At 42.6% G+C, this 14056-nt stretch overlaps 1 protein-coding gene across 1 annotated transcript; it reads left to right on the top strand.

Annotated features, from left to right (window-relative positions):
• Window positions 1-6062: 6062 nt before the first annotated feature.
• Window positions 6063-10830, top strand: KGD4 (alpha-ketoglutarate dehydrogenase subunit 4). Its single transcript, XM_075932349.2, has 4 exons — window positions 6063-6211; window positions 7680-7743; window positions 8778-8980; window positions 10670-10830. Exons 1-4 carry the CDS (start codon window positions 6173-6175, stop codon window positions 10685-10687), a joined length of 324 nt encoding a protein of 107 aa, XP_075788464.1. The 5' UTR covers window positions 6063-6172; the 3' UTR covers window positions 10688-10830.
• The last annotated feature ends 3226 nt before the right edge of the window (window positions 10831-14056 follow it).

The raw sequence follows: 14056 nt of genomic DNA, 5'->3' as shown, positions 1-14056 counted from the left end.
CCGCAAAAGCGTCCATGCCAATCTAGATGCACTTTTGTGCAAAAAAGCCCCGAGCGCCATTTTCGCGATTGGGGCTTTTTTGCACAAAACAAATCTGAGCTGTCTACACTGGCTCTTTTGCACAAAAGCTTTGCACAAAAGGACTTTTGCCCAAATGGGAGCAGCATAATATTTCCGCAAGAAGCACTGATTTCAGACAGTAGGAAGTCAGTGTTCTTGTGGAAATTCAAGTGGCCAGTGTAGACAGCTGGCAAGTTTTTCCGCAAAAGCAGCCGCTTTTGCAGAAAAACTTGCCAGTCTAGACACAGCCCTAATGTTCCTTTTCCTGTTATCCCAGACACACCTGACTTCATTCTGATCCATCCTGCATGCCTACAAACAACATTAACATAATCTTCTCTTTCCTGTTCAGAGACAAACAGTATTCCTTCAACTTATTCGATTATTACAGTATTTCATCTTTCTCTTACAATATAATTATTTCTACTTTCACACCTTTCACCAACAGAAGCTGGTCCAGGAGAAAAACCTCACAGATCTTTGTTGAGAGAAAAGCTATGTACCAGTCTGGTTCTTTATTCTTCCATCACCTCCGTTTTTTTCCCTTCTATCCCTACAGCTGTACCCAGGCTCATGCTTGTGGTATAAACAGCTGTGCACTTCTTTTTGAAGTATTAGCATTCTTTTGCATTCTAATTTGATACCTGCCTCCTCTGCTTCAGTCAGTACAAAGAACATGACTGCAGAGCAGGGACAGCAGCAACATTCTCATCCTGCAAGAGCAAGGCTTCCTAAAAGGGAAAACAGCAGTTAGTGGTAATGCCTCCCTAAGTGAGAGAAAATGCAGCTGTCAACATATGTGGCAATAGAGCTTCTTTGTTCGAAAGAAAGTATGTTACTCTTACTGCTAGATGTACTATCCATGAAAGAAACTGGTCCAGTGCTCATGACAACAAAGCTTCACTTCTCTCAGCCCCCTGGAAGCCACTGCTTTACAGAACAAGCGGTCATAGAATACTTGAACTGGAAGGGAACCCAAGAGATCAAGTCCAGGCTCCTGCCTTCATGGCAGGACCAAGCACTGTCATGATCCCTGATGTCTATCCAAACTGCTCTTAAATATCTCCAGAGATGGACATTCCACAACCTCCCTGGGCAATTTATTCTAGTGTTTAATTAGCCTGACAGGAAGTTTTCCCTAATGTCCAACCTAAACCTCCCTTGCTGCAATATAAGCCCTCACTTCTTGTCCTGTCATCAGAGGCTCTTCTCTGGACCTTCTCCAATTTCTCTACATCTTTCTTGAAATGTAGTGCCCAGAACTAAAAACAATACTCCAATTGAGGCCTAATCAGCGCAGAGTAGAACGGAAGAATGACGTTTCATGTCTTGCTCACAACACTTCTGTTAATGAATCCCAGAATCAAGTTTGCTTTTTGTTTTGCAAAAGTGTCATGCTGTTGACTCAATTTAGCTTGTGGTCTGCTATGACCTCTATATTCCTTTCTGCATTACTCCTTCGTAGACAGTCAATTCTCATTCTGTATGTGTGAAATAGAAAGGAAAAATCCAAGTGGAGTACTTTGTATTTGTCCTTATGAAACTTTGTCCTGTTTACCTCAGACCACTTCTCCAGTTTGTCCAGATCATTTTGAATTATGACCCTATCCTCCAAAGCACTTGCAACCCCTCCCAGCTTGGTATCATCTGCAAACTTAATAAGTGTACTTTCTATGCCATCATCTAACTCGATGATGATGATTTCAACCCTCTGACCACAAGCTCCTATGGAAGAACTGCATGAGCTTTACCATAAGAGAGAAGTGCTAGCTAAGATAAGCATAAGATACACTTCTCTTCTTCATGTTACTAAGATACAAACATTTTGTGACCCTACTAGCCACTGCACTGATTATCACCTCCCTTTAATAGTAGCAGGTATGAAACAGAGTAAAGAACTTGATGGCTTTCCTGCTGTATTTTACAAGATATTTCAGGAGGTAATAGTGGGTACCTTGAAAGGAATTTTCAGTACCATTCTATTGCGTAGGAACTTCCATAGCCTCTGAAAGAAGTTATTGTAGTGATTAGGGATGTAACATCCCATTTAATTGGTTCACATGTTAAATATATAGGGAAGTGGGAGCTGCACCAGCCTAACCAGAGTAGCGCCTGCCTGTGGGATACCCAGGCCTGCCATGGATGCTGGAGCCAGGGCCCACCGTAGATAGGGGTGGGCCCCCACCAGTTAACCTTTAAACCTCACCCATTAAGGGTGAGGCATTTGGTTAAACATTCACATTTCTAGTAGCAGTTGTCCCTAAAGCTGGAAAAGACACCTCTTCATTTGGCTCCTATTGAGCCATATTGCTGCTGCATTGTAGGTAAAATTACTAGCCAGCCTGTTACAGATGGTGTTCTTACCTTTTATATAAATGAAGATCAGATTTGATTTGTCTGTCCTTAATAAATGTCAGACACCATTTAAAAGTACTTGGAATCATTCATAGAACAAAAACAAATAATCTTTTGTTACTTCTTGCAGAGAAAGGCTTTTCTATAATGAAGTGGAACTTTGTTTTAAGTCCTATCCTATATGGACATTGTCCCTAATTCCTTAAATGTCTCTATACCAGTCCAAAAACAGCTGTGAGTTAATGGGATTAAATCTGCTCTGTTTGAATTTCACAGAGGGATTAAGCCCTCTGTCTCTTACTTTTTGCACTGATGCTAAGGAACAGTTAATGTATCATAAGAATAAAACTCTCAGAACACATCAGAAAATAGCTTTATATATAGATGTAATATTTTTATCTAAGCCAAATATTACTAAATATAGTTTTTAAAGAGATCTAGCACCTTGAGAAAGTGGTGGGTTTCAAATAAATTGTACCAAACCTGAATTGCCAGCTATAAATTTTTTTAGACTCTGAAGTCACTCTTCCAGAAACTGTCTGGGTACAAAAAGGGCAGATAAGATGTGTAGAAATTCAAATCTCAAACTAGAAGAGCTCTGTGATTTAAGTGTCAAACCATAACTTCAGCAAACTAAAAAAGATCTGCAGTGCTAGGGGGAAGTCTGCAATTTCTCAGTTCAGAAGAGTTGCCTCAGCCAAAATGAACATTTTGTTAATATCTTTCTTGATTACAAAATATTTTGAAAACATGTAAAGTAAAACATGGGCAGGAACACAGAACATAGTGTTAGAATGTACATGGAATAAGAAATAATGAAGCATATATGCAGATATTTTGTATTATCCTATTAAACATGGTGGACTCTTACCAAGCGCAAAGCAATAGTGGATTGGTGACACTCTTGACACAGCCAAATATTGGGTCATTCTTGAACAAGAAATTTGTGCAAATGTAAACCTCAGTAGATGAATTAATTTAAAAAAATCATCCCATCTAGAAAATAAAACATCTTTTAGCAAAGACTCTGTGGCTACATCTATACTGCAGGCTTCTTGGGCAAGAACGGCCGTTCTTGTGCAAAAATTTGTGGAGCTTCTACCCTGCACACACATTCTTGCACAAGTAAATTTACAGTAAGGCATCAGAACAGAGAGCTTCTTGCGCAAGAGTTATTCCTCTCCTCAAGAGGAATAAGCCCTCTTGAGCAAGAAGGCAGTGTGGACGGAAAATGGGTTTCTTGCGCAAAAGCACATGGCAGTGTGGACGTGCTCTTGAGCAAGACCTTTTGCGCAAGAACTCTTGCACAAAACAATTGCACAAGAAGCTTGCAGTGTAGATGTAGCCTGTGAGTTTGAGATTAAAACTAAAGGCAAGCTTTTTTTCGTACCCAATGACACTTATAAGTAATCCAATTTTGAACCAAGCAATGAATTAGACTATTTTAAAGATTCAAAGAGCCATAGAATACATATCTTTGGCCAACTATTCAGTAAAGAAACTTTTCTAACTTACTTAGAAATCAAAATTTACTCGTCCTCTCTTTGGTAAGCACCAATACTTTTGTAGTTATAGTGGAACACAGGTTAAACGTGAGTTAAGCATGTAGTGTGACACTTGCAAAAAAAGTAATTGTGATTCTGGGATGCATTAACAGGAGTGTTGTAAACAAGACTCAAGGGCTGCATCTAGACTGGCAAGTTTTTCTGCAAAAGCAGCTGCTTTTGCGGAAAAACTTGCCAGCTGTCTACACTGGCTGCTTGAATTTCCGCAAGAATACTGACGATCTCTCGTAAGATTGTTAGTGTTCTTGCGGAAATGCTATGCTGCTCCCATTCGGGCAAAAGCCCTCTTGCAAAAATGCATTTGCGCAAGACGGCCAGTGTAGACAACGCGGTATTGTTTTGCGCAAAAAAGCCCTGGTCGCAAAAATGGTGATCGGGGCTTTCTTGTGCAAAACCACGTCTAGATTGGCACGGACGCTTTTCCGCAAAAAGTGCTTTTGCGGAAAAGCATCCGTGCCAATCTAGATGCTCTTTTCCGCAAATGCTTTTAACAGAAAAACTTTTCTGTTAAAAGCATTTGTAGAAAATCATGCCAGTCTAGATGTAGCCAAGAAGTCATTCTTCCACTCTACTCGGTGCTGATTAGGGCTCAGTTGGAGTATTGTATCTAGTTCCGGGCACCACATTTCAAGAAAGTTGTGGAGAAATTGGAGAAGGTCCAGAGAAGAGCAACAAAAATGATTAAAGGTCTAGAAAACATGACCTATGAGGGAAGACTGAAAGAATTGGGCTAATTTAATTTAGAAAGAAGAGTGAGAGGGGACATGATAGCAGTTTTCAAGTACAGGCAGTCCCCGGGTTACGTACAAGATAGGGACTGTAGGTTTGTTCTTAAGTTGACTTTGTATGTAAGTCGGAACTGGCTCCAGATTCAGCCGCTGTTGAAACTGACCAGCAGCGGCTGAATCGGACACGACTGGGGCAGAGCAGCTGGGGTGCTGCGGGACCAACCCGGCAGCTGCTCTACCCTAGGCGTCGGTGAGAAAAGCCTGGTCTGCTGGGGGGGGCGCACTAGCTGCGCCCCGAACCCCGAGCAGACCAGGGAGACGCAGAGTGGCTTTTCTCGCTGCGGAGGACGCGGGCGGCGGGACCGCAGCGTGTCTTGGCAGTCCCGCCGCCCGTGTCCTCCCTGGCGAGAAAAGCCGCTCCACGTCTCCCTGGTCTGCTGAGGGGAAGCACCCCCCGCGCCGCCAGAGGCGGCAACAGTGGGGGAAGCGCCCCACACTAGCGCGGCCCCCCCAGTTCATAACTAGGGGTCCGACTTAAGTCGGACCCATGTAACCCAGGGACTGCCTGTATCTAAGAGTGTCACAGGGAGGAGGGGGAAATTGTTCTCCTTGGCCTCTGATGACAGGACAAGAAGTTAATGGGCTTATACTGCAGCAAGGGAGGTTTAGGCTGGACATTAGGGAAATCTTCCTGTCAGGGTGTTTAAACACTGGAATAAATTGCCGAGGGCGGTTGTGGCATCTCCATCTCCAGAGATATTTAAGAGCAGGGTGGATAGACATCTATCCCAGGTTTTAGACAGTGCTTGGGTCTGCTGTAGGACCATCCTTCCCGTTCTAGGATTCTGAGAGTCAGGTATTATGTCTCAAGCTTTCTCAAAAAACTGCTGAATGCAGAAAGATAATTTTAACAAAAGTGATGGCATTATAACTTACTTTATTTGGTGTCAAGCCAAGCTATGCTACAGTGTTTTTTTATGTTAACTGACTGAAAGCAGCCATAGTTATTGTATACATGTTTGCTGGCCGCTGTTGTAGAAGACAGATGGAAATGAGCCATGCCCAGGAGGTAGCTGAAGGAAGGAACCGGTCTTGTAGCCGGCTGCAGTCCATATGGCGCACAGCTTACATCTCGGCTTTCTTTCCCCTTGTCCTACTGTCTTTGCGGAGGGTCAGATACTTGCTCCAGGCCTGGTTTCGCAGGCGCCACCAACATCAGTGCGGGCAAGGGAGATGGGCTGGACCGGCGCGCAACGTTAGCCTCAAGGGGCAACTCAACGCACAACAGGCATTTCGCGTTCGCCCAGCTCCCGCAGAGACCGTGACTCCGGCCCCGCCCTCCAGCTGGGTCTGGCCCCGCCCCTCGCAGGGCTCCTGACTCCCGCCCCGCCCTCTCCCGTGGCCCCGCCCCTCGTGGTGGCCGTTGCGATCAGCCTGGATGCAGTAGCTGCTCGCGGGGTCACCATGGGCAGCAAGATGGCGGCCGCCAGCAGGGTCGTGCAGGTAACGAGAGTTGTGTCTCCGCCCGGGACTGAAGGGAGGATAGCGGGGTCCGCCCGCCTCCGCCAGAGACGCTGGAGCGGCCGCGGCTGATGCCCTTGGCCCGAAGCTGCTGTTAGCAAGCGGGTGGGGCTCTGGGCAGCGGCGGGCCAAGCCCAGGTGTTTCTCGGCCCGTGTTCAGAGAACGGGCGAGCGGGCTCCGACTGTATGGCGCGTGAGGCCGGACTGCCGTGCAGCAGCCAGGACGACTCCCCCTTGCCCCGCCCCTGCCGGGCTTGGAGTGCCGGGGCGCCGCGCACTTGCCATACAGCGGGTCCTTTCTCCCGCACGGAGCTGCCACGGGCCGGCTGCAACGTCCTGCCTGCTGCCCCTCCCCGTGCGGGGCTTGTCCTGGCCCCGCAGCCCGGCTCTGCGTTAAGGTGCAAGGCCCGCGGCGCTGCAGAGACGACCTTGGCTGTGGGCACCGCACCGTGGGAAGCGCCGGTGGCTGGGTGTTCACACAACAGCCAGCGGCGGCTCGCACGGGGGCGGTGCGTGGAGATGCCGGCGGCGTTTGATCATCCTGAGGGAGCTTCCGCCAGAGGCCGCTGGGACCTGGTGGCGAGAGGGCGGAGACCCGTGGCAGGGGGTCCGTCCTCGCTGCTCTTTCGCCAAGAGCCTGTCCAGTTCTTATGTACCAGTCTAGCTACGTGGGCAACAGCCTGCGCTGGTGGGCTTCAGCTTCCGTGTCCGGGGGCACCGGCTGTCAAGCCCCACCCTGTCTGATACTATATCTATGCCCCTGCTGTTACTGCAAGTAACCGTTAAGATACGTGAACGAGATTCGAGAAAATTCTTTTCTGTTTTTCCAGGCTTGTTTCCTTTGACCACATTTTGTGCGTAGTAGAATTGGCTTTCCTGCTTCTTGGACCAAGCACACAGGGGCTCTCCAATGTCTCCATAGACCCACATCCCTTTCTTCCCTACCCCTTTTTGACCTGTCATCTGCTTTGTTGGTCCCAATGTCCAACTTCCTGCGTCTCTTGTAATATTATTCCTATTGTGATAGGGATGTCAGCAAATTGCACATCTTGCAGTAGCCCTCATGGGATGATTATCCAGCCTCAAAGTGACACCTTCCCAGAGATGCTTATTTGTAACTTATAAATTGCTCTTCTTGGGTGAAAGAGAGCCAAATGACCCACGATCCCATGTATACTGCAGTTATAGTTACTCCTTTATAAGATATAATTGAATGGAAATTTTAAAACCAATGCATTTGCTTTACAGTCTGATACAACACTGAATATGAAAAATAAAAATACATTTAAATTATTGTAAGTCTCCCAAATCTGGTGTCAATGAAAACATAAATGTAGAAATAAATTCTTAATATGTAGCATTCTTGCCATGAAAATTTCACATTTTATTTTTCCAAATTTATATTTCCCCCCCTTTCTCTGCTTCCTTCCACTGCTGTGTCTTGTTTTAGGTAGTCAAGCCACATACACCCTTAATCAAGTTCCCAGACAGAAGTAATTGTCCAAAACCTAAAAGTAAGTATTTCATTTGTAAATAAATCTTATACTATATAATATTTAACGTTCACATAAAGACTAAAAGTTTTTCTTTTTGGCTTATGATTCAGTTATTTCTGAGCATTGACCTATTTTGGAGTAGGGATATGAGAGACTAGTTGACTAGTCGTTCCTCCCCTCCTCCTCCCTTGCTGCCTTTATCAGAAAGAGGTAGCAAGGGGGCAGGGAGGAGGAGGAGAGGCTTCAGAATGGCAGTGCTGCATGGAGCTGGGGTCAGCGGGGGACTCCCTCGCTGAGCCTGGCTCCACACAGTGCTGCCACTTTGAAATGCCACTGGGAGCCCCACGTGGCGTTTCAAAGCAGCAGTGCTGCATGGAATTCAGGGTCAGCTGTGGACTCTCCAGCTGGCCCCTGGCTCCATGCCACATTTCAAAGCGGCAACAACATATAGAGCCTGGGTCAGTGGGGGAGTCCCCAGACCCCGGCTCCACGCGGTGCTACTGCTTTTAAACACCACAGGAAGTAATGGGCCAGCGGGGGACTCAATCAGTCCCCCACCAGCCCAGTGCTCCCCACACAAGTGTCACCCATTTTGTTTAGTATGCAGCAAATGATGGCCACCCTATAGTCTTCATTGTGGATGTTACCTACAAACTGTAGTATATGAATTCATTAAAATTTAAAAAAACATTAAAAATGAGTCTAACACAAACAGCATCTTGTAATATTTCACAGTTGCAACCTTCCTCCTCCCATAGACCTGTACCTTTGTGGACAAATTGTATTATATTTTTACTCAAGTAATTTACAATGACAAATCCTTAAAGAATCCCAGAGACCTATGGCAATGTGAGGCACTATATGTCCATAATCTGCAGGTGCAGCTTTTCAGCATAAGTATTTATAAAACTGTCTACTGAGTTCAGCTACTGTTGCAATACCAATACCTATCCCTTTCAAGCTGTGCTTTCTCCTACTCTCAAAATATGACTTGTTAAAGTAGTAAAATATTCTCTATACTTCTATACATGGTTTTGAAATCTGGGTTTCAGAGCAGGAATCTCTACAATCAAGGGTGCCACCGCTCCATGCTTCAGCAGCACAGATGTCTATCGGGGACAGATCACCAGCCCTTCAAAACATTTCATCCATTAGTAGAGTACAAGGCACACCAGACACAATAGAATTAGTAAGAACATTACCTCAAAAGTACAGGAGAAAGCTGATGTCAAATGAGGAGATGGAATATATTCAAGTAAGTTTGTTATATCTGTTACTACAGGCAGTCCCCAGGTTACGTACAAGATAGGGACTGTAGGTTTGTTCTTAAGTTGAATTTGTATGTAAGTCGGAACTGGTACATATTGTAGGGGAAACTCTAGCCAAACATTTCTCCAGAGCTCAGTTTTATTCTCCCACACCTCACTTCCCTCAGTCCTTTATTCTCAAGCTGAGGTGTCTGCTGAGAAAAGCCGCTCCGCGTCTCCCTGGTCTGCTGGAGGGGGGGCACTAGCTTCGTGTCTCCCTGGTCTGCTGGGGCAAAGCAGCTAGTGCGGGGTTGCTTCACCCCGTTTGTAAGTAGGGATCCGATGTAAGTCGGATCCATGTAACCTGGGGACTGCCTGTCTATATATTTTCTGTAGTTACTCTGTATCTTGAAAACTTTGTAAAACCACTTCTGCACAAATGATAAATATCCTTGCTTTTAAACTCTTGCTAACTTTGCACTTACACCAAGCTTTACAACGTAGTTTGCTGTAAATGCAAAATATTCTTCAACACACAAGTTGGGTAGATAAGGTAAGACTTGACAGTGTGGGATATTGACACACAGATGACAGGTCACACAAAGTCAGTGACAAAATCAGGATTAGAATTTGTTTTGAAGTTTTAGTCTAAATTTAATCTATTAAATCAGGTAGTTTCAGTGCCATTGCATATTGTATTTACAACTATAAAATGTGCAATAAATATACTATTTTAATAGAAATATAATGTACAGAGTAATCATCCTTTCAATTATCAGTTGATTCATGAGCTCAAGAGGCTAAACTGGCAGTTTATGCACAAAATATAGGCTGGGTGTTTAAGTATAAAAATTTCAGAAACAAATATTCATGATTTATTTCACTGAAAACAAATTGCAAACATTATAAGGAAGCATTTCAACTCAAACTAATATTGAGGTCTCATGCAAGTGCATAAGAAAGAGAACATTTAATTGATTACAAAATTTGAGCACTTCATCACCAGATGGTGACAGATTGGAAGACTGGAAAGGAATATCAAAAAATATTAGAATGCTATAGGATTGGGCTTGAAGCAAGACTAAATCTAAATCAATATAGTTTGGTTAGATGGTGATTGAGTCCACAGGTAATCAAAGGATATGATCATTAGTCACAGAGAGGATTTTTTATGTACGGGGAGAAGGGTATAACTAGGAGTAATGGAATTAAAGAAAGTATGAAACTTCCTGACATTCAGCCTAAAGGTTTCCCAGCAATGAGGTATTAAGTTGTAAAAATGTAGCAGGGAAACAATGGAAGCATCTGCTGGACACATTAGATTATTAAAACAAAGAATGTTTAAACATGTAACTTGCTTTTTACTGTCTGGGCTTTGTACTGTTGAATGTGGACAAAAGTAACTTACTTTATTGACTAAAACCCTGAAGAAGAAACTAATACTGTAGTGTTTATTTTTACACTAACCTATATCAAAATTACATAAACATTTCTCAGATTTTGTCATGTTTTTTACAAAAGCTAAGTAGAAATTTTGTGTCTGTTCATAAAAGTAATAAATTAAAGATAGAATTCTTAAATGTGCAATAATCCTGTACTGAAAACTACTTTTCTACTTAATAACAAAGTGCAAACCAGCATGTCATCTTCCCTTTCTTTTAGTAGATGGCATATAATTGTCTGCTTCTCTTTTACAGCGTGGAGGTCCAGAATAATTACAGAAGACACTTATACACCACCATTGAATGAATTATTATGTTCACATTAAAGGCCTTCCTCACTCTATGAATGTTATAAACAGTTTGTTAATAGCTTTAATAAAGACCCGGTTTAATGGGGTGAGAAAGTTGACACGTTAGACACTTGTCTTCTAATTTATGTTTCTGGACTAACTTTTTTTATTAAAGACTAATTAAGGTAATTGTGTGAATCCACTTTATAAACCTTCACTATTAAAATGTAATTTAAGCAATACAATTGTCAAGAATATCTATTTTAGTAGCAATTGTTGATCCATATAGGTCCAGATCTAATGCAAAATCTTTCTGGCTTATAAGATGAGCATTGCTACTTTTTATTATAAGAACTTTATAAACTTAATATTTTTAGTTTTCAACTGCCAGACATATATATAAAAAAGGGCTTTGATTCTGGCATCCAGAATGGTGGCTGCTTGCTCTGAAAATGTATGCACTTCCTGGGGTAGAGAACAGCATTAAGATAGAGGGGATCAACTTATTCTTGGACTAGCTTTATTAATTTAAATTACGTTTGGAACAGATTTTAAACTCACCTGCCTCCACATTATTAGAGAAAACTACCAGTCAGAGCTGATTCTAGCTTTCCTAAGCTTTCGAGGTCAGATGCATTATGGGGCTGATGGGTTTGGCCTCAAGAAGAGAATTACAGGTATCCTTTACTACTTTCCATGTTTGCTCAAAAAAATAATCATAAACCTTAAGTAAAAGAGAGATTAAAAAATTGAGTGCCACATCTGCTAAGTACTCCTTATACCTTGAGCAATTTTAACAGGTTAAACTATGCCACTATCCCAGTAAGGTGGAGACTGTCCCTTCTATGCCTTGATGCTTACTAGCACAGAAATAAGGTTTTTGTTTTATACCTTTCAGTCTATTAAAATAGACTTTAGACCCTTCTTAGAAGATACAAAACCAGTCTGAGGGGGTAGAGTTGCAAAGTTACAGTCTCATGTTGGGGAAAGAACTTGCCTACTGTCTTTTCAAGATAATATCTGAGTGGTTTTCAGGTTCAGTTGTCAGCTTGATTGATTCTGTATGAGTCACAGTAAATGTAAACTCTAAAGTCTTGAAGTGTAGCTGCTGACAAACGAGACCCACTTCAGGATACATAGAGCTTTGAATCCACATCTATATCTGCAGAAATGAGCCACTGATATTGGCATCTATGGTTGTGAATACCCACAGATATCCATCGATTTACAGGGCTCTAATATGCCATATTTACAGATAAGGATGGGCAACACTATATCAGCTCTGTTTAGCTAGCAAAACAAAACAAAAAACTCTGTCTTACTACTTAAATAGTGATAGAAATGTAGCCGTGTTAGTCTGGGGTAGCTGAAGCAAAATGCAGGACAATGTAGCACATTAAAGACCTAACAAGATGGTTTATTAGATGATGAGCTTTCGTGGGCCAGACCCACTTCCTCAGATCAAATAGTGGAAGAAAATAGTCACAACCATATATACCAAAGGATACAATTAAAAAAATGAACACATATGAAAAGGACAAATCACATTTCAGAACAGGAGAGGGATGCGGGGGAGAGGGGGGAAGGAAGGTAAGTAAGTGTCTGTGAATTGATGATATTAGAGGTGGGGAGAATGGGATGTCTGTGAGCTAATGGTATTAGAGGTGATAATTGGGGAAGCTATCCTGGTAATGGGTAAGATAGTTGAGTGTTTGTTCATTCCTTCTTGGAGAGTGTCGAATTTTAACATGAATGACAGTTCAGAGGATTCCCTTTCAAGTGCAGATGTAAAAGGTCTTTGTAGCAGAATGCAGGTGGTTAAGTCATTGAGAGAGTGTCCTTTCTGGTTAAAATGGCAAGAAACTGTTTTTTCTTTGTGATCTTGTCTGATATCTGTTTTGTGGGCATTAATCCTTTGGCGAAGTGTCTGAGATGTTTGTCCAATGTACATAGCAGACGGACACTTTCGGCACATGATAGCATAGATTATATTTCTGGATGCGCAGGAATATGTGTTCTTGATCTTATAACTCACTTGGTTAGGTCCAATAATGGTATCAGCAGAATGAATATGTGGACAAAGCTGGCAACGGGGTTTGTTGCAGGGGAAGGTACCAGGGTTGGTATTAGTGTGGTATGTCCTGTGGTTGTTGGTAAGAATCATCTTGAGGTTAGGTGGTTGTCTATAGGAGACTATGGGTCTGTCTCCCAGAGCCTCTTGGAGTATGGTATCCTGTTCCAGTATAGGCTGTAGTTTATTGATAATGTGTTGGACAGGTTTAAGTTGGGGGTTGTAGGTGATGACAAGTGGTGTTCTATTGTTGATTTTCTTGGGTCTGTCTTGTGGGACCAGTCCTATTGAATCTATTGTATGTTTGAGAAAGCTTGAGAGTGAGTCTGTCCCTCCATTTGTTCAAGAACTAAAGGGTAAGAGCTAGGACCACCAAATTTGGTATGCAGCTTCCTCATATAACTTAAAGCAAGGTAAAGATTTGGTTCTGCGTGGAAGGTGGGGAAGGGGAAATCTGGAAATAATTGTCTGAACAGGGGAGTTGAAGCACACAAAGGATGAATGATTTGCTCAAGGTCATGGAAGTTTGTCAGAACAAGGAACATAGAACCCAGTTTTTCTGTCAGAACAAAAAATATAGAAACCAGATCTCCTGATTACTAGTCATGAGCTCTGGAACACAAACTGTTCTTTTCCCAAAGTACAAAATGGGGATGCCAAAACATACTGAAGAGTATATTAAACAAAGATTAATTTGTTCATATGATTACTGTGCATTACTTACACATGGATGAATAAAAGAGTTTAATTCAATTCTTGTCTACCTGAGGAAATTTGAACAGCTTCCCCTTCTCAACACTTATGCCAGAATAAGTATATCCACACACTGAGCTTTTCTGGATTAGTGCTTTAAATTCATGCTTTAAAATAATGTTTAAGTGTATTTAATGTGTCAATATGACCAGTTCTAACTGGAGGTTGGCTGCTACTTCCAGTATAATTGAATGGTTGCATAGAAGGGATAATACCATGCTGAAATGCAGAGCATGCAATAAAAAGAGCAGTTTCTTGCAAAAGTTAATTGTATAGTTCTAATAAACTGGCTTGTTAAATCAATTGCACATTCCACTAGCACTGGTAGGAGGTCGTAGCCAGGATGTGAAACATGGATGAAAGTAACTCGAAGGAGTATACTCTGTCCAAATTTTCCTGAAAATGATTCCACTTGAGAGCTGGAATATTAATCATAAAGTGCTGTTATACTGAGCTTGATGAGAGCTTTTTAAAAAAACCAGATAATGAAGTGATGGGATTCTGCCTTTTAGACCACCATACTCCTAA

This window comes from Pelodiscus sinensis, chromosome 6 (assembly GCF_052426305.1).
Source record: "Pelodiscus sinensis isolate ZL-2025 chromosome 6, ASM5242630v1, whole genome shotgun sequence".
Classification (NCBI taxonomy): Eukaryota; Metazoa; Chordata; order Testudines; family Trionychidae; genus Pelodiscus; species Pelodiscus sinensis.
Note: the sequence above shows the minus strand (reverse complement) of the source record. Positions and strands in the feature narration are given on the sequence as shown.

Bases quoted from the DNA above. Each gene is read 5' to 3' on its own strand.
- KGD4 (XM_075932349.2), top strand. From the start codon at position 6,173: ATGGGCAGCAAGATGGCGGCCGCCAGCAGGGTCGTGCAG. The intron at 6,212-7,679 runs GTAACGAGAGTT...GTCTTGTTTTAG, and splicing joins CCGCCAGCAGGGTCGTGCAG to GTAGTCAAGCCACATACACC. The intron at 7,744-8,777 runs GTAAGTATTTCA...TCTGGGTTTCAG, and splicing joins TAATTGTCCAAAACCTAAAA to AGCAGGAATCTCTACAATCA.